The sequence below is a fragment of the Pseudorca crassidens genome, chromosome X, assembly GCF_039906515.1.
Source record: "Pseudorca crassidens isolate mPseCra1 chromosome X, mPseCra1.hap1, whole genome shotgun sequence".
Taxonomy (NCBI): domain Eukaryota; kingdom Metazoa; phylum Chordata; class Mammalia; order Artiodactyla; family Delphinidae; genus Pseudorca; species Pseudorca crassidens.
This window is the reverse complement of record NC_090317.1, coordinates 84,924,007-84,943,805: the sequence shown is the minus strand read 5'-3', so window position 1 is coordinate 84,943,805 and position 19,799 is coordinate 84,924,007. Positions and strand designations below refer to the sequence as shown.

General features: G+C 37.0%; 1 protein-coding gene and 1 pseudogene across 4 annotated transcripts in view; both read left to right on the top strand.

Annotated features, from left to right (window-relative positions):
- KLF8 (KLF transcription factor 8) overlaps positions 1 to 19,799 on the top strand; it is a 369,048-nt gene that overhangs the window by 299,131 nt on the left and 50,118 nt on the right. For all 4 annotated transcript variants that reach the window (XM_067722391.1, XM_067722393.1, XM_067722392.1 and 1 more), the window contains one exon: positions 17,064 to 17,137. In XM_067722391.1, the coding sequence (XP_067578492.1) occupies positions 17,064 to 17,137 (74 nt within the window). The remainder of the gene's footprint in view (positions 1 to 17,063; positions 17,138 to 19,799) is intronic.
- LOC137217092 (transcription factor Spi-C pseudogene) lies at positions 4,455 to 5,293 on the top strand (annotated as a pseudogene).

The following is a 19,799-nucleotide window of genomic DNA, read 5'->3' as shown; positions in this document are numbered from 1 at the left end:
GAAGATTGGGCCGAATTGCTGGGATTGCTGGAGAGTATCGATTTGCAATGGTCACTTAGAAGAGCTGCCTTTTTGTGGGCTTTTTATGTTTAACTCTAAGAATTTGGGGGAAAATAAATCACAAAATAAATAAAACTTATTCTTTGGAAAAATAAATACAAACAGATGGTCAAGGGAACGATCCTTTATTTCCTTTTGTTCTGTCTACATTGTAAAGAAAAGCGTTTATTAAGCAGCAGTCTGATGGCACTCAATGTGATAATAACTAGGCAAAGAGAATAATCTCCAAATTTGAATTTGAAGCTGATGGAGACTATGATGGTTGGGGTAACAGGCAGATCTGCTTTGAAATCCTAATGCCACCACTTACTAGCCGTGTGATCCTAGGCATTGCTTTTCTCTACTAGAGAATGTGGAGTAATAATCTTAAAGATATTTGGGTAGATTAAATACCTTAGTGTATGTGACAGAGGCTGCCACTCCATGTATATCTTAGTTTCACTTCCTTTTCCTGCTCTGTTTGAGACTCTTTCTTTGGAGCACCGCTGATAGAATTAGTGTTTTGCTGTCCTTAAAACACCTTCCAGGGGGTGAAAGGAGACCTTGGAATATTGAATTAGCTTGCCCAAAGTCTGAAGCTAGAACATAGGTTTTGCTTGCTACTGGTTTAACATTGTTCCCACTGGACTTTAGCACCTCTGAGAGAAAGGGACACTAGCCTGCCTTTCCCCTCATTCTTTGGACAACTTAACTAGGATGATATAACCAACAGGACCTTTGGACAACAGAAATCAGTGACTTACAAATGACCTCATCCCATTCTTCAGATTTTGGGGGGGCACCCTTATATATGAAGGTTTTTAATTTTTGGTGACTGTTGGGAACACAGAGAATGGGCTGAGAACAGTGTCTTCAGGTTGGTTTGGGGGGCAGACAGGCAGAAAACATAGGAAGGGAAGAAATATAAACTCAAAAGTAAAAGTGATAGGTGAATCTAGTCCATCCTCAAGACCGGACTAGTTAATGGCTCTATTTTCAGAGCTCTGGGGAGCCATAGGTACCTCTCATTAGGGCTTTCAGGATACATTCGAAAGAAAACTGGGGAAAAAACATGAACTAGATTACCACCACCATTGCTTCAACTCCCTCCAACCCCTATCATCCTAGTATATGCATTTCTGAAATGGGGCCCTTGTTGGTTCAGTTAATTGAATTCCAATAACCAAGTCACCAAGCCTAGTCTAGTCATCTTTCATCTCTCCAGATTGTGTGTATCTGGTGGTGAGGGAGATCAACCTTTTCTCATTCTGGCAGGGGCATTATTATTATGTAACACATTTATATATTCACCCTCGCCTTGAGTCAGTTCTAGTTTATTGTCTCACTTACACTGATGAATAATAAGATTGCCTTTGGATATATAATTCATTTAGCAAATATGTGTTGGCATACTGTGTCAGGCACTGATAAAATTGTTAAAAACTCATTTTCTATTCCTCCATCTTAAATGACTTCTTTTTGCCCACCCTCCCATTTAAACCTCAATCTTCCTTCAAGTCCTATTTTAGTCCTTAGTCCCCACATAAAGCTTTCCTTATCTCCTCAGCTATTCCTTAGAAATTGTACATCACTGTCTGTTCTGCTCAGTGGATACTTATAAGTGAACTGCTTTGTAATGTACTTGTTTTTATGATTTTTTCCTTAAAACAGTATTTATAATATCCCTCTCATTATTAATCCCAAATCAAATGCCATTTGTATGAAAATTTACCTGATCCTTGCATATAGAAATAAACTCTTTTGAGTTTCCGTATCACTTTACCTACATTATCTGGAACCTACACAACTCTCTTCCCTGTATTTTGGTCATTTCTGTACATATCTAAGCCCTTACCCCATTTCTAGACAGAAAGGTGCTTGAGGATATTACTATGATTGTATCTTCAAAGTACTTACCCAATTAACTTTCCCATGTAAACACGGGGTACATATATTATAGATGATCTTCTAAGATTTAGCTCCAAAATGTCATGTTTTTGTCAGTGAAGGAAAACTTGATTGGGATGATTGACCTAGATGATCATCTAGTACAGTTGTCATCTCATTACTAAGTAGAGTGTGAATGAATAACATTGTCATATCAGGTTCATTAGTTTATCCAAAGATGATGTGAACCCTTGTCTGATGTACTTTCTGATTCTCATATAATAATGTGTTCAATTCAGGTTGTATACCTGAAGTTGGGTTTTTGTTGTATTTATTGTCCCCAACTCAGCTTTATCATCTAGCCTCAGTTTTCTCACATCTAAAATAATACAGTATTTGTGATTATAAATAATGTAAGTAAAACATTGGACTCCGTACCTAACTTCTAATACTTATTTCTTAAGTGGAGGGTCTCATCATTTTGTTACTTAGAGTAGTTTATTTTATTTAAACATTGTTTGGTTTTTGGAAAAAAGGAAGGTAATTCAGTGAGACAGCAAGCTGGATTTAAAAGTCTGTAACAAGCTTGATGCTTTGTATAAAAAATTAAAGATATCTGTGTACTTAGACAAAATAGATGTAATGTGGGCAAAGCAAACTCTGGAAGTATTAAACACTTTAAATTAAGGAGCTATAACCTAACTCTAGAGCCAAATCCAGGTATTTGATACCAATCCAGGTATCAAATCATTAGCATTTTGATATTTTGTTGTAACCTCAAACTCATCATTTCTAAAAGAGAACCCATCATTACCCCTAGACTATTCCCCCACCTCTCATTCAAGACTTCTCCTTTTCATTTACCTGGTCCCGCAATTTACCATCATCATAATCTTGGTGAAGTCACTTAAACTCTGAACTTGAGTTTTTTCATCTTTGCACTGAGGATAATAATAGAAACTACCTGATAGGGTTGCGGTAAGGAATAAATGTGCTAATTTTGTAAAGCACTTAGAAGAATGCATGATAGTGTAGTAAGAAATGGGGAAACATAGTTGTTGTGGTTCCCATATTCCATGCTCAAAATGCTGGCATCAACCTCTTCCTCAGTTTCCCTGTCTACTTGGTTGCCAAGGGCTATGTTTTTTTTTCCCTTTGTATCTGGCATCAGTTCCTTTCTTTTTATTCTAATTACCACCACTTTAATTTAGTCCAGAGGTATAACCAATTAGCCTACAGACCAAATACATGTGTTTTGTTCCCCCTAAATTGATAAAACTTTCATTTAAAAATGAATTTTAAATTAATAATGCATTATACATCCCTCAAAATTTGAAATATACAAAGTGATATACAATGAAGAGTCTCCCTCCTAGTCTTGTCCCCTAGTTGCCTCAGGCAACTAAAGTTATCTGTTTATTGGAAATTCTTCCACAGACTTTTTTTTTTTTTTTGCGGTATGTGGGCCTCTCACTGTTGTGGCCTCTCCCGTTGCGGAGCACAGGTTCCGGACGTGCAGGCTCAGTGGCCATGGCCCACGGGCCCAGCCACTCCGTGGCATGTGGGATCTTCCCGGACCGGGGCACGAACCCGTGTCCCCTGCATCAGCAGGTGGACTCTCAACCACTGCGCCACCAGGGAAGCCCCTTCCACAGGCATTTTATGCATATCAAACAAATGAGTATTTTTTCTCCCCCTTTCCTTTTATACACGGATAGTAACACTCTCTGCATATTGTTCTACACCTTGCTTTGTCTACTTAAAAATATACTTTGGAGACCTTTCCATATTTGTATGTAAATAAATATCTCATTCTCTTGTGTGACTGCATAGTTTCTCACTACATGGATGAGCCACAATTTATTTAAACAGTTTTCTATTGAATGCCATTTAAGATATTTACAAACTTTTGCAGTGTTGTTTGTAATAACAATAAAAACTTTATAAGTATGTGTATTAGTCTGCTAGGGCTGCCATAACAAAACACTATATAGACTGGGTCGCTTAAACAACAGAAATTTATTTTCTTACAGTTCTGGGGGCTGGAAGTCAAAGATCAGGGTACCAGCATGATCAGGCTCTGGTGAGGGCCCTCTTCCTGGCTTTCAGATGGCTGCCTTCTCCCTGTGTGCTCATATGACCTCTTCTTTGTGCTCCTGGAGAAAGAGAGTGAGCTCCCTGATGTCTCTTCTTATAAGGACACTAATCCCATTGGAGGAAGACCCTACCCTTATGACCTCATTTAACCTTAATTACTTCCATAAAAACCTTATCTCCAAATACAGTCACACTGGGGGTTGGGAGCTCAACATATGAATTTGGGGAGAGACACAATTCAGTCTGTAACAGTAGGTCAATTTGCCCAGACCCACACTTTTAAAAAATGGTTGATTGCCAACATTTGAAAAATCATACTTTGAAGGGTGTTGCCAACCTGTGCTTCAGAGGGGAAAGTTATTTCCACCTGGAGTATACCTAAATGTTAGATTGGCCTCAGATTGACAGAATTGTCAATTTATTAATGAAGCATGGCTTGTTTTGAACAAGACAAGCTGGATCAAGCATTTGAAGATGCTTTTGAAGTACTGAGGCAACATTCAACTGGTGATCTTCAGTACTCCTCAGATTACAAAAATTACCTGGCTTTCATCAACCACTGTTCTCATGTCAGAGGAAATTCCAACAGCTATGGTGTGCTGCCCACAGAGGAACCGGTCTACAATTGGAGAACAGTAATAAACAGTGCTGTGGACCTCTATTTTGAAAGAAATATTCATCAGTTTCTGTAGAACATCCCTGAAAACCAGCTGGTGCAACCTACTCTTCTCCAGCAAAAGGGAGGAAAAGGCAGGAAGAAGCTCTGACTGTTTGAATACCTTCATGAATCCCTGTGTAATCCCGAGATGGGTCTTGTATTCAATGGATAGATCAAACCAAAGGCATCTTTCAGTTTGTATCAAAAAACAAAGAAAAACTTGCCCAAATTTGGGGGAAAAGAAAAGGCAACCAGAAGACCATGACTTACCAGAAAATGGCCAGAGCACTGAGGAATTATGGAAGAAGTGGGGAAGTCATCAAAATCCGGAGAAAGTTAACTTACCAATTCAGTAAGGCCATTCTCCAAAGACTGTCTCCATCTCATTTCTTGGAAGAAGAGATCTTCTACTCACAGTACGTTCAACCTGATCAAGGATACCTCAGTTTAAATAACTGGAATGCATATTATAATTATACATTCGCCACTTACCATGATCTAAGTCACCCTGATTGCTAAATATACTCTTATATATCAAAATTTTCTGGCATCAGAAATCCCTACAAGTTTTAGGATTTTTCTCTGAAAGCAAATACTGAAAAACAAAACAAAAAAACCCAAACTTAATTATTGCTATCTTTTATGAAGTAGCATATAATCTATACTAACTTGGTGAAAAATTTTGCCAGTGAACAACTTTAAAATGATTAAGTCCCATTTGAAAATATAGACTAAATGTCCTTCCTTTTACTATTGTCTATGTAATACTTCCTTCTAGATTAATAATGCTAGTGGAGAGGCTTTGATTTACATATTGATGTAAACATTATTTTCCTGTCATACACACAGACAAAAAAAATCATTCTAACATGTATCCAACAGCTTTTGCAACAAAACAAAAAATGATTGCCTGTGATAGTGTTCCTGCTAAATTACATTCATGGCTTTAAAAATTTCAGTGACTAAAACTAGAACTACTATATGATCCAGCAATTCCACTCCTGGGTATACATCCAAAGAAAATGAAAACACTAATTTTAAAAGATATATGCACCCCAATGTTCACAGCTGCATTTTTTTTTTTTTTTTGGCCACACTGCTCAGCTTGCAGGATCTCAGTTCCCCAACCAGGGATTGAACCCAGGTCTCTGCAGTGAAAGCGCAGAATCCTAACCACTAGACTACCAGGGAACTCCCATAGCAGCATTATTTATAATAGCCAAGGTATGGAAGCAACCTAAGTGTCCACCAACAGATGAATGGATAAAGAAGACGTGGTATATGTACACAATGGAGTACTACGCAGCCATAAAAAAGAGTGAAATTTTGTCATTTGCAACAACATGGATGGACCTGGAGGGTATTATGCTTAGTGAAATAAGTCAGGGAGAGAAAGACAAATACTGTATGTTATCATTTATATGTGGAATCTAAAAATTGAAACAAACGAATATAACAAAATAGAAACAGGCTTAAAGATATAGAGAACAAATTAGTTACCAGTGAGGGGAAGGAAGGAGGGAGAGGGCAAGATAGGGGTGGAGGATTAAATGGTACAGACTACTATGTATAAAATAAATAAGATACAAGTATGTAATGTACAGCACAAGGAATATAGCCAATATTTTATAATAGTTTTGAATAGAGTATAATCTAGAAAAATATTGAATCACTATGTAGTACACCTAAAACTAATATAATATTGTACATCTGAAACTAACATTGTAAATCAACTATATTTCTATAAAATAAATAAATAAAAAGTAAAAACTTAAAAAAAAATTAAAAATCATACTTTACTTAAAACTCTAGAATTCCAGCTTCTCTTAAATAATCAGAAGCTACCAACCCATATTCCCTCTTGTCAACAATTGCCTGGAGTTGGTGAACTGCTTCCTCCTTTCCCTTTTAGACAGGACATGTGTTCTCAGTTCACCATATTTCCTATCTGGCCTAGGTGATCTTAACCTGCCTGACCCCTCTAGGTATTGAGTTTGTGACACCTATGTAAGCTCTTACCATGATACACATAAAGTATTCCAATAGTTTCTAGTTCTACCTTGGTTCTTTGGCCTTCTCTATTCTGTAGACCACTACCTGAATATGTTCTCTAAAACACATTTTAAAAATTATGCCACTTTCCTTTGCTCCACAATCATTTACTGGGTGCCTACAAAGTTCCAGGCATTATGCTAGAAGCTGGGGTTAGAGTAGTGAACAATTTAGATGGGACCCTTGCCTTCACAGAGTGTATAGTCTACTCTTCCTCTCTTCTGGATTTCCTTTCTGTCTCTTCTTGACCAAGCTTAGTTCCTCAAGGCTGACCTCACCACAGACCATTTCTTTGGAATTTTTTCTGACTATTCTACTTTCAGTTATCTCCTCTTGTAATTAGTGTTCCTAGCTTCAAATCATAATTAATCACTTTAGCATCTATTATCTTGTAATATTTAGTTGTTATTGTTTTATGCATAGTTATATCTCACTACATAGACTTGGCAGCTCAGATCTCTACAGGGCCCAATAAAATGACAGAAGCATGTCCTGTATAAAGGGGGCAGCCATTTATCAACTCCAGGTAATTTTTCTCTTGTGCCAATGTAGATTCCATGTTGTAAGATCTCTCAACTTTTTCAGAAAAGCAAGAAATGGAATTTTTAAAAAAATATTTATTTATTTATTTGGCTGTGTTGGGTCTTAGTTGTGGCATGCGGGATCTTTCGTTTTGGTGTGCAGGCTCTTAGTTGCGGTGTGTGGGCTTCTCTCTAGTTGTGGCACATGGGCTCAGTAGTTGCAGCGCACAGGCTCCAGAGCACGAGGGCTCAGTAGCTGTGGCACGTGGGCTCTCTAGTTGTGGCGCACGGGCTCTAGAGCGTGTGGGCTTAGTTGCCCTGAGGCATGTGGGATCTTAGTTCCCTGACCAGGGATCTTACCCATGTCCCCTGCATTGGAAAGTAGATTATTAACCACTGGGCCACCAGGGAGGTCCCAAGAAATGGAGTTTTTTAAAAAAGAAATCTGCTTTTAAAGGAGAATGTAAAAAAAGAGAAAAGAATATATATATATATAAAGAATATATATATAATATATATATAACTGAATTAGTTTGCTGTACACCTGAAACTAACACATTGTAAAGCAACTATAGTTCAATAAAAAAATTAAAAATAAATAAATAAATAAATATAAGGGTGAGGGAAAATAAAAGATTATCAGCTAATTTGATTTTATTTTTTTAACATCACAGTGAGAACCAGGCCAGCATCTGCAGTGGGCTGCCAATTTTCTCTATCTGACCTACACTGAAAAACTCCCAGAATGTAGAGACCAGGTGGAAGCTTGGTACTATCTGCTCCCCCTCTTGTATATATACACACAGTATCTACTACAGCGTTGGCTATTTAATAAGTTATCTATAAAGACTTGGTTATCATCAGTAAGTTCCTCTTTAAGTCAACTGTAATCTCCAATAATAATATAGCAGTTCTGTTTTCTCCTAATACCTAACATGTGCCTTTGAAGGCAATTATCAGGACAGCCTTCCTTTCCCTTACTTCCTTTTTTCCAAATGTAACCATCCAAATTCCTTGACCTAGCTCCATGTTTTTTCTTTAAAAAAAATTTTCATTTATTTCTCTAGAGTTTCTTTCATTCTTTTCTGCAATTCTCTTCCATTTCATTTCCGTTGAAATACAAACACAAACAAGGTACAATATCCTCAGAAAGGTCTTCACAATACTGAAGAGAGACTTAACTTTTATTTATCTGAGGATGATTATTCCAGCTCTGTTGTCTCTTTCTGTGCTGTCAATGATTTAGCTGTTTCATCTTCAATTAGAATAAGAATGTGTGATATGAATCTATTCATTTTCTTTTTTAAAAAACTAGTTCTGATAAATATGTACAATATAGCTCCTCCAGTTTTTTGTAGCGAGATCCTAGAGTCAATATGGAGCCTTGAAAATAACAATAATGATTATTGTTATTGGTACCTTCATTTACATGACCTCTGTAGGTCCTATAAATTGAGATGGTCCAGGATTCTTATAAGACTTGGTGCTCTTGAGCCAGGTAGCTCAGGCAGTGAGTGGAGAGACCATTCAAAAGAGAAAGTCTCTGCCCTTAAGCACTGTACTAAGCATGGGCAAAGACCACTGTGTTGTACATTCTTTTTGGTTGCTGGAGTGGCACCATGTTTAATTTGTTGGAGGAGACTGTTGCATGAAACAATAGTATAAAGTAATGAAGTGGATTGCATGAGATTTTACATGATGGTGCAGAGCAGTGAGCTTGTATTGCTGTGGCTTTTTGTCCTTTTTCTAAACCAATGCCTCAGTGCCAAGCTGGAGCTCTGTATTCCTAGAGGTTTTGTCTGATGATTAACATCACAGCTAGTGGGAATCTTTTAATATTCTTTTCAGATGTTCAATAGTAGAGCATACTGCTAATGTATAAAAAATATCCAGTATTATTATTTTCAACATCATCAAACTATTTCAAAGTGCAGGATAGTAGCAATTACTTTAAGGGAGAAAAAGAGTGTTGCTATCAGACATCATCCCTGGATTCAAATCCCAGTAATTTACCAGCTATGTGACCTTGAGATTACTTAATTTTTCTGAGTCTGTATTTATTCATGTGCATAATGGAATCAACAGTAGTACCTACCTCACAGAGATTGTGAAAATTAAATATGTCCCTTTGGAAATGCCATGGGAATGAAATGATATCTGGGATTTGCCTAAAAGTAGCCATTGAAGTGGAGGAGTGAGTTGGGAGTACAAATGAAACAAGATTTTCCATGAGCTGAAAATCACTGAAACTGGGAATAGGTGGGAACAGGTACATGGGATTCATCTTTACTTTTGTCCACATTTGTGATCATACAAAATAAAAAGTTTTTTTTTTAATGCTGTAGGAGTGAACTCAATTTTGCCTAATGGTTTGTGGAGAAATTAATTGTCTTTCTTGATATCAGCTTCACAGATTAAGCAGAAACTTGGAAAACTATAGCTCTTTCATAGATGTCCTCTGTCGTATATCATAGAGTATTATGGAAGAGATCTGAAAAGGGCTAAGTAGTTTACTCAAAATGACATTCCTAGATAACAGTGAACTAGAACCCAGGTCTCCAGCTCCTAGGTAAAAGATTTTCCCATTGTTCATGCTGCTTTCTTTAACTATAGCACTTTTAACATAAGTTCTATCAGTTTCTTGCATGTAAGATTATTTTTAAAAAATAAATTTACCTGTTTGATGGAAGACAACGGAACTAGTTCTAGAAATCTGAGGTTAATTTATACAATACTTTTAAATCTGTTCTTTCAGTTGATCCTCTCAATGATCCTGTGAGGTTCACAGTGACCTTGTGAGCAAGAATTATTTCTACTGTCTGTATTAAGTGATGGGACTTGTCCAAAGTTATTCAACAATTTGGTAATTAAACTAGAACTAAAACTCAGGCCTGGAGTTCATTGAACCTCAAATCCACTAGTTTTAGACATTTATAATAATTCCCTTTAGCTTTCTTCTTTTCCAGAATCAAGAATCTTAATCTCTAGCACATTCCAGGGTGATTTTTCTTTCATGCATATTTGGGTTTCTCTGTGGAAAAGAAAGTGGAGCTTAACATCAGTATCTGGGGGGAATGAAAGTGGCTGAAAGCACTGGAAGGCTTGCAGGTGATCCTGTAGATCATGAACTCATGTGAGAATGGAGATAAACATATAAAAATTCATAAGATTAGGTATTGTTATTGTGAGTGGTTTGGATCTTTAAAATGTGACTGTATGTATTGTACATATTTTTATGTACTTTAGTTTTGGATTTTCTGACAAAAGTATTCCTAAAAACTTATATGGAGATTTCACATTTACACCTTATAAAGAAATTTTATATGTGTTATCACGATGGTCTTCATAACAACCCTCTGAGGGGTAGGGCCAAGCTGATATATCTCTATTTTGCAGATGAGAAAACTGAGGCATGGAAAAGTCAAATGGCTTGCCCAAAGTCATACAGCTCTTTTCTGGTGTTTCTTATCACCTTATCTTTTTATTACCTCACATTACTTCACTGCTTCAAGCTTAGCGGGCTATTGTAGTAATGATGCAATACTGTTTCTTTCTTTCACGTGGTATGTGCTGTCAGTCTTCAGTTTTTTTGTGGTAATATGTTATTTCCTCTTAAATTCATGTTGTTGTTTTTTTTAAACATTTCAGTTGCCCCTACTGAAATCTCGCTCAGGAAAGCTGAGAAAACAAGCTGCAGGCATTTCTTGTCTTGGAGCCACTTCTGAGTACCTGCTCTGGTGGTGATTCCTATACTTTGGACTAAGTACCTCAGACACCCTCCATATTTTGTGTATGTTGAGTCTCTTGAATAGAAAACTCATAGTGAGCTACCTGCTGAGATGCCACAAGTGGAGATTCTTTGAGTTTGGGTTGTCCAGTCGTTCCTATGGTGATAGGTATGACCCTGTTTGGAAGAAATGAGAGAAAATGGAGGATCTTGCAATCCCCTTTTATTAAGTATTTATTTTTCTAGCAACCATTTACCCCCCCCCCCCATTATGTAATCTTCAAGCAGAGGTTGGGAGATCTCACTGGCACCCAGGTCATGGAGCATTATAGCTTCATTATAGCTCTAGACTGCTGAGGTTCATATCTCAGTTCTACCATTTACTAGCTGGGTGATTTGGGGATAAGCTACCTCATCTCTCTGTCTCAGTTTCCTCATTTTAAAAATGGGGAAATAATGTGCCCATTCCTAGAATTATGAGGATTAAATGAGCTAATATAAGTATTTGTTCTTTTAGCCGCACTGTACCTAGCACATAGTAAGTACTCAGTGACTGTTGGTAATTATTGTCCTTTTATCACCGTTCTATTGTTAATGTCATGCTCAGAGTAGCCTCAACCTTGAAGGTTTTCCCAGAGACCCATTGTAAAACTCTCTATTCCCCTGGAAGTTATATAATTAAACTGTCTGAAAATATATGTGTATCTAGTTGTCCTTTAGTTACCTTTTTCTAATATAAAAGACATAAGAAATACTATTTTAAAAATACCTGGGACTTCCCTGGTGGCACAGTGGTTGAGAGTTCGCCTGCTGATGCAGGGGACACGGGTTCGTGCCCCGGTCCGGGAAGATCCCGCATGCCGCGGAGCCGCTAGGCCTGAGAGCCATGGCTGCTGAGCCTGCGCGTCTGGAGCCTATGCTCCGCAATGGGAGAGGCCATGACAGTCAGAGGCCCGCATACCAAAAAATAAAAATAAATAAATAAAAATTAAAAATAAAAAAAATAAAAATACCTATAATCTCAAAACCCTAAAACATTGATTTTCATTTTTCAAGCAATTCCAGAATTTCTTATGGGTCAGAGGCTGAAAGTGCATGATTTCTCAAGATCTTCCAAAATAATTGACTTGTTGTCCTTAAACTTGTTTTTCTTTTAGCAAGCAGTTTTCTAGAAATAAGGTGCTCACCAGATTTGGGATATTAGAAAGTATTTTGGGAGCACTGTAATTTGAGTTAGAGGATAAGAGTTCCGGTTCTGACTCCATCACTGCTAAAATATGTGACCTTGGTCCTCCAAATTCATTATCTGTAAAATGGGAATGATATATGAAAGCTGTCCATTTCCCTATTGTAAAGCTATGTAGATGCACATGAGGGATTATTATTTGTATTGTCAACATGCTCTGTCTTGTTAAGTACTAGGTACCTTCATAGGTCAGTGTCAGGATTCCCAAAGCTTTGTTTTCTTTTGTATTGATAGTTGTAGGCTCCAGTCACTCTGCTCTGCTTCCCTCCTTATAGGCTTAACTTCTCACTTCATCCCTAGACACTTTTTTCCTCCTCAGTGCTGGCCATAGAGTGGGATGTGTTCTTACTAGTCAGTCACCTGCTCCTGTCCCTTGGAGGCACTGTTCACTTTCATAAAACAAGCAGATCACTGTGGAAAACAGTGGGTAACAAAATAAACTTCGAACATGACAAAGGTAGTATAATCTTATGAAATTTCTATGGTCATGGTCCCTGAAGCATCGTTTGTGAGGTTCTACATATATGAGATGTTGACCTGCTGTGGATAGGGCTCAGTCCTCCTCGCTCTCGCCTCCTTTATTTCCTCCTCCAGTACTCCCTTCCTTAGAAGAAGGACCAAAAAGTCCAGCTTCTAGACCTTTTCTGGGTTTTTTTGGCAGTGCCACTCGGCATGTGGGATCTTAGTTCCCCAACCAGGGATTGAACCCCGTGGCCCCACCACCACCACCGCCCTGCAATGGAAGCACGGAGGCTTAACCACTAGACTGCCAGGAAAGTCCAAGAAAGTCCAGCTTCTAGACACAAAGGCTTGAAAAGCCAATTCAAGCAGAATAATGGTTATTATCTTAAGTAGGTAACTTGCATTTCTGAAGCTCTCCTGCCTGTGTGATTCACATCTCAGTGGCCCAGCACATACCCTAACCCCGTTTGGGTATTTCCTGACCAATTATCTCACAGTTTCTGAGCAGCTGTCTAGTCTCAGACACTTAGAATAGCAACTCCAACTCTAGAGAAAAGCGAAAGGTTTATAAAGCCCTTTAAAAAAATCCCTGAACTTTCTTTAACTGTTCTGTAAGCGCTAATTTCCTTCTGTTTTACATTTTGTCTGGCAAAATATTAAAGTAAACATTTTTTTTTAAAAAAAGAGAAGCTTATACACCTTCCTGATAGCTTTCCCTTTACTCATTTTTTACCAACATTTAAAGTGTTATCCTGGGTTATCTAATGGCTATTCCATTTGGCTGTTCTATGGAGAGTACGTTAACCAGAAATGGCTGAGACATTCCTGATTGTCAGCTATCCTCCTTGTGCAATTTGACTAAAATATTTGTGATATGGGTGGGACAAAAAGTATTTTTCAGACTCCTTGATTATTGCTATTAAATAATATTATTTTATATTATAATATTTTGCCATTAAATAACCACTCTTATTCCCATGATCATTCATTCACTGGACATTAGCACATTGTATAGAGGAAGTACTCTGCTAAAAGAAAGGGATACAGAGAAGAACAAGACGAGGTAACTATTGTGGGGCTCACCTTATGGTAAGGGAAACAGACAATGCCTGTGTGCCAGGTACTGTTTTAAACATTTGAACACATATTAAATTGATAAATCCTATGAGCTTGTACTATTATTATCCCCATTTTACAGTTAAGGGAACAAAGGAAAACTTGCCCAAAGTCTTATTGTTAAGAAGTTGCAGAACCAGGATATGACCCTAGGCAATGTGATATATGGACTAGAAGGGGAAGTGGCTGCAAGTTGAAGGTCTAGGTTTAAGAGATATTTCTGAAGTAGAATTTATGCTGCTGATAACCAATTGGCTGGAGATGGAGAGAGAAGGGTCAAAGGTGACTGACCCTCAGTCACTGAGACTGAGAATGTGTTGATAGTGGTGCTAAACAATTTAGATTGTAAATATAGGAGGTGGAGAAGGTTTGTAAGCACGTTGAGTATAAACAACCTGTCTGATTCCTAGGAGCTATTCTTCTGGGCCAGAGAGAAAGAGAGATTCTGGCCATCAACAATAATAATTGTGGTGATGATAACAATAGCTAATTATATTGAAAACTTTTTATATGCCAAGAACTATTTTAAGTGAGTTTACATGTACTAATCCATAGAATCCTCACATTTACCGTATGAAATCAATGTCATTACCCCTACCTCTACGCAGGTAGAGAAACTGAGGTTCACAGGGGCTAAACATCTTGTCAAAGTCACTCTGCTTCCTCAACCCTGTTGTTTCATAATCCATAGGAATTGAGGAAGACCAGATAGAAGAGGGCTCTTTTTTTTTTTTAACATCTTTATTGGGGTATAATTGCTTTACAATGGTGTGTTAGTTTCTGCTTTATAACAAAGTGAATCAGTCATACATAAACATATGTTCCCATAGAAGAGGGCTCTTGTAAGTGAGGGCTCTTGTAAGTTGTCCTGGCTAGAAATAACAAGGCTTAGTTGAACCCACGTCCCCTGCATTGGAACCACCAAGTTAACCAAGTTAACCACTGAACCACCACCAGGGAAGTCCCCTCCCCTCCTTCTTAAAATCAGAAAAGGCTGCCCTCTCTGGCATCTCATACTTCACAGTTAATTACACTTCAAACATCTCTCATACATAACCTCTCTAATTTTCTTTTATTCTTTCCCACTCTTGTCCAACTCCTGTACTTGAGAAAACACACTTCATTTTCCTTTTCTGTCATTCATCAAAAACTTTCAGAAATGTATTGAACACCTACCATGTGCCAGACACTATTCTAAGCCCTTGAAATACATCACTGAAAAACAATCAAAGATGAAAATCTCTGACTTCAAAGAGCTTACAGTCTAATGGAAATTAGAGTTTTCTGCATCTGACTTCTAGTGTGCTTATGCCTTACTATGCTTCTTCCTTCATTAACCCCAACCCCTACCCCTAAAAAGGCTTCATAGAAGCCTTAGGACTCTGCAGAGAACAATTTTAAATCTTTTAATTTTAAGTTGAGGCTTAGAAAAAAAATGCCTTGACAAAGATTATAAGATATAATTCCTGGGCATCTAACTCCCGGGTCAGTGCTCTCTGCTATACTTGCTGACTCTCCATGTCTGGTTGACCCAGATCTAAAACTGATAACAATGTGTCAAGTATAAACTCTGACACATAGTAATATGCATAAATATTTAGTGAATGATGAATGTATATGTGAGCAGTTTTACTCATATACTTAGATCGAAGAAAAGAAATTGTGTTTTGAGATAAAATTGGAGATATTTTAGAGTGTCAGAATTCTCCAAATTCTTTGATTGTGGCTCAGAAATTTTCCTCATAATCTCAATAGCAGATTCATTGTATGTTATTGCCTATCTCATTAGAACTGGTTTCCTCAATTCCTGACAGTTAATAAATAAAGGAGTTATTTATAAGTTTATCTTTTACTTTTTTGTGTGACTGTATTATAATTTGTATCCTTGCAGGTTGTTCATTTGCTGTATTTTAACTGCATTAGGTCTTAAAAAGGATATTGTGAAGTGACCTGTAAAATGAACATTTCTATGGGTAAATGTAGTTGACATCCAAAACAATTAACTGATTTATGGACTGTCTTTTGAAATGCAACCAAGTCATAAATGAGGAAACTAATTGTAATTGACTTGGAGACAGTGTAATCTGAAATCTGACCAATTAAGTCAAAAGCAAGCTATGAATTCATCTTTCTTACCCAATGTTTTCGTCTCTGATGAATGTAGATAAATCAAAGGAAATCTGGTTGAAGAGGTGCTGGTAGGTACTAGTGATGGAAATGATTGTGATGGTGTAGGGCAGCTGAATGAAGCCACCAAGTGTTTACTTTCATAAGAGGAAAAAGTAAACACTTGGTGGCTTCATTCAACTGCTCTATGCCATCACAATCATTTCCTTAACTTGGGATTTCTGGTTTTCTTTAATTAACAGTAATCTTTTGATGTTCCAACTACCTGCCCTTTGTTGCAAAGCTCCTATATATCCTAGCTCCTCCCTCACCTCCTCAGAGCAGTTCTCTCAGGGTTACTTGAGATGCTGCCTCCTGGGCTTGAAGTTCTAAAATTTCCTGCCAAATAAAGCGTAACTCTCAACTTTTAGGTTGTGAGTATTGTTTTAGTTGACTATATATATATATATATATATATATATATATATATATATATATATATATATATGGATAGAGAGAGAGAGAGAGAACTGAATCACTATGCTGTACACCTGAAACTAACATGACATTGTAAATGAACTATACTTCAATTAAAAAAACACTAAAAAAACAGAAAATAAAAACAAAATAAAAAAGAGGAAAAAGTATCTAAAAAGGAAATTAAAAATTGCTTATATTAACCCCACTTGGCTTGTATGTTTAAGAGAAGTAGGAAGATAAAATGCTTCTTTAGAGAGATTCGGCGCTGATGTGTAAGCAAGTTCATTAGGGTAAATATCCACACAGGAGCATGGAACTCTTTAGAATGAGAACTAGGCCAGGAAGGGGAGGATTCTGGAAACTATGTAGCTATGATGATATTCCTGTGAAGGTAGTACTAGTTGGACAGGTTGGAAGAAACAGATTCACGTGCATACAGGATGTGAGGGGAGTAGGCAGCTAGTATTGCTGGGGACCAGTCAGAGCTATCTTGGTGAGTAGAATATGTAAATTAGAGTGTTGTCCAAATACTGACTTCTCAGTATCTAGTAAGTCCTGAAAAATAATGTTCATAGAATACAAACAGGAGTAACCAGGCGTAAATGGCATACTGTATGCGTATAGTGGGTTAGATTTTATTTTTAAATTATCTTTCCCTTGATTCTTTTCCAGATATGGATCAACTCATAAACAACTTGGAGGTCCAACTTAATTCAGAAGGTGGCTCAAAGCATACATTCAAACAGGTCAGTTATCAAGAAAATGAGATACTAATATTGAGCCGTAATAGTGTTGAGTATCTGGTAATTGTCATAGAGCTGAAGCTCATTTTTCTTTCTAACAACATGTTGGGAGCTGAGAAGGGGTGAATGAAGGGAGGTTTCCAGGAGGTACCTGGATGCCTGGGTTTCTGGTTCAAATAGGGAGTAAATCTGGCGTAAAAGAAGCATAGCCTTTGGGATCAAGGCTATAGGGACAAGATTAGACACTTCATAGACAACAACAGTCATTTATCTAGCACTAGTTCATATTTGGGGCACTCTGAAGACTAAATGCAATGTCTTATTTAATCCTCACAATAACTGTTGGGTAGTGTGTTAGGGATCTCCAGATAAACAGAACCACCAGAATGTGTATTTCTCAATTTCTCTCTATCTATAGATATACATAAAATATGTATCTATCTATATCTATCTACTGTATCTATATCTATCTGTCTATATATATAATTAATATATATATTATATAAATATATATTTTTACATATAAAATAAAAATATATCTATATCTATAGATCTATCCAAATATATCTATCTACCTATCTATAAAGAATGTTTAAATATTTATTTTATTGAAGTATAGTTGATTTACAATGCTGTATTAATTTCTACTGTACAGCGAAGTGATTCAGTTATACATACATACATACATATATATATATATATATATATATATATACACATTCTTTTTCATATTCTTTTCCATTATGGTTTATCACAGGATACTGAATATAGTTCCCTGTGCTATACAGTCTTTGTTGTTTATTCCTTCTATATATAAAAGTTTCCATCTGCTAATCCCAAACTCCCAATCCATCCCTCCCCCACCCTCTCCCCCTTAGCAACCGCAAGTCTGTTCTCTATGTCCCAGATATATGCCCAGGAGTGGGATTGCAGGATCATATGGCAACTCTATTTTTAGTTTCTTTGAGGAACCTCCATACTGTTTTCCATAGTGACTGCATCAGTTTACACTCCCACCAACAATGTAGGAGGGTTCCCTTTTCTCTACACCCCAGAGAGAGAAAGATTTTAAGAAATTGGGCTCACATGATTATGGAATCCTAGTGTATCCAAAATCTGATGGGGTAGGCTGCCGAGCTGGAGAGCCATAGAAGTTTTACAGTTCTAGTCCAAAGGCAGACTGTTGGAAGAATTTGTTCTTCCTTGGAGATCAGTCTTTGTTTATTGAAGCCTTCAAGTGATTGGATGAGGCCAACCCACATTATGGAGGGTAATCTGCTTTATTCAAAATTCAATGATTTAAACGTTAATCTCACCCAAAAAAACTTCTTCACAGAAACATTCAGAATAATGTTTGACCAAATATCTGGGCACCTGGCCCAGCCAAGTTGACACATAAAATTAACCATCACAGATATGTATTCTTAATGTTCCCATTTTACAGATAAGAAAGTTGTGACCTTGGGCATTCCCGAACAAGGATTCAAAACAGATTACCTGGTTTTTACAGCTAAGCACTCCGTGTTAGATGTTGAAGTCCCATCTTGCTCAGGGTTGAGTTCTAATGTTATTGCATAAGTGAAAACCAAACACAGTCAAAATTATCCTTGAAAATCCCTTAAATTGCCTGTAAAATTGAGCATACAGTTTTGTGTATCCAGTACTGATCTGTTTCTTTACTTAAGTCACCAGATAAAGTATCTGGCTGACATTTAGGGGTCATATTTTAGAAAAAAAATGTTTTTAATCATTAAATGCTTTGCCTTTGGTGTACAATTGAATTTGTTTATTACATGTGCATATGGATGAGATGCCCTTATACTGTTTTAATGACATTAAATCCAATGCAATGTCTTATTTACCTTACTTGTAGCTGTTGCCATTTAGGAACTATTAGCACGTCAAAAGTTGCTAATTATTGCAAAACTTCTGCTGGTTCCTGGTGCTTTGTTGTAGTAAATACTAAGAGGAAGCTGAGTATAAGTGTTAGATAAAAATCGATTAAACTTGTAATAAAAAAATTCAGTGAAATGTTGTCAAGCATGCATAGCTATCTCATTTTGAAATCTCAGTACACCTAAATACAATTCGAAAAATGTTTTTCCATGTGTTAAGTAGAGTAAGGTTCCAAAATTTGAGGTCACTTTGAAATTAGTGCAATGTATAGAAAATTCTGGATAGTAGATAATCTAAGCATTTTTTGTTTTGTTTGTTTCTTGCCATTTCCAAGATATCTTGTTTTTAGTAAAGCTAGGGTACTTGTGGTACATGACCAGAAAACACTAACCATGTCCCAGGCCCAGAGCTTGTGTTCTATAACAGTACAATGCTGGCAACATCTTAGTGGGCAGAAGCCTTCTAGTTTGGTTCATTACATGATTTGTTTATGTCATGAGGTAGGATTGGTGGATGGATGTCTAGCTCAGTACACACATCCTGCTCTCACTTCTTTGAATTCCTACATCACCATACCATATAATGAATGAGTACTTGCTTGTCACCTGCCCTTTGTTTATGGTTTCTGATTATTTCCCAGAAGTAGGATTTCTTGGAAAAAATGTATGAGCATATTTAAGGTTCATATTGTATCATACATATCTTCCCCCCTCCAACTTAATATTGTTAACATTTTGGCACATATTTTCACATAGTTGAATATATTCTC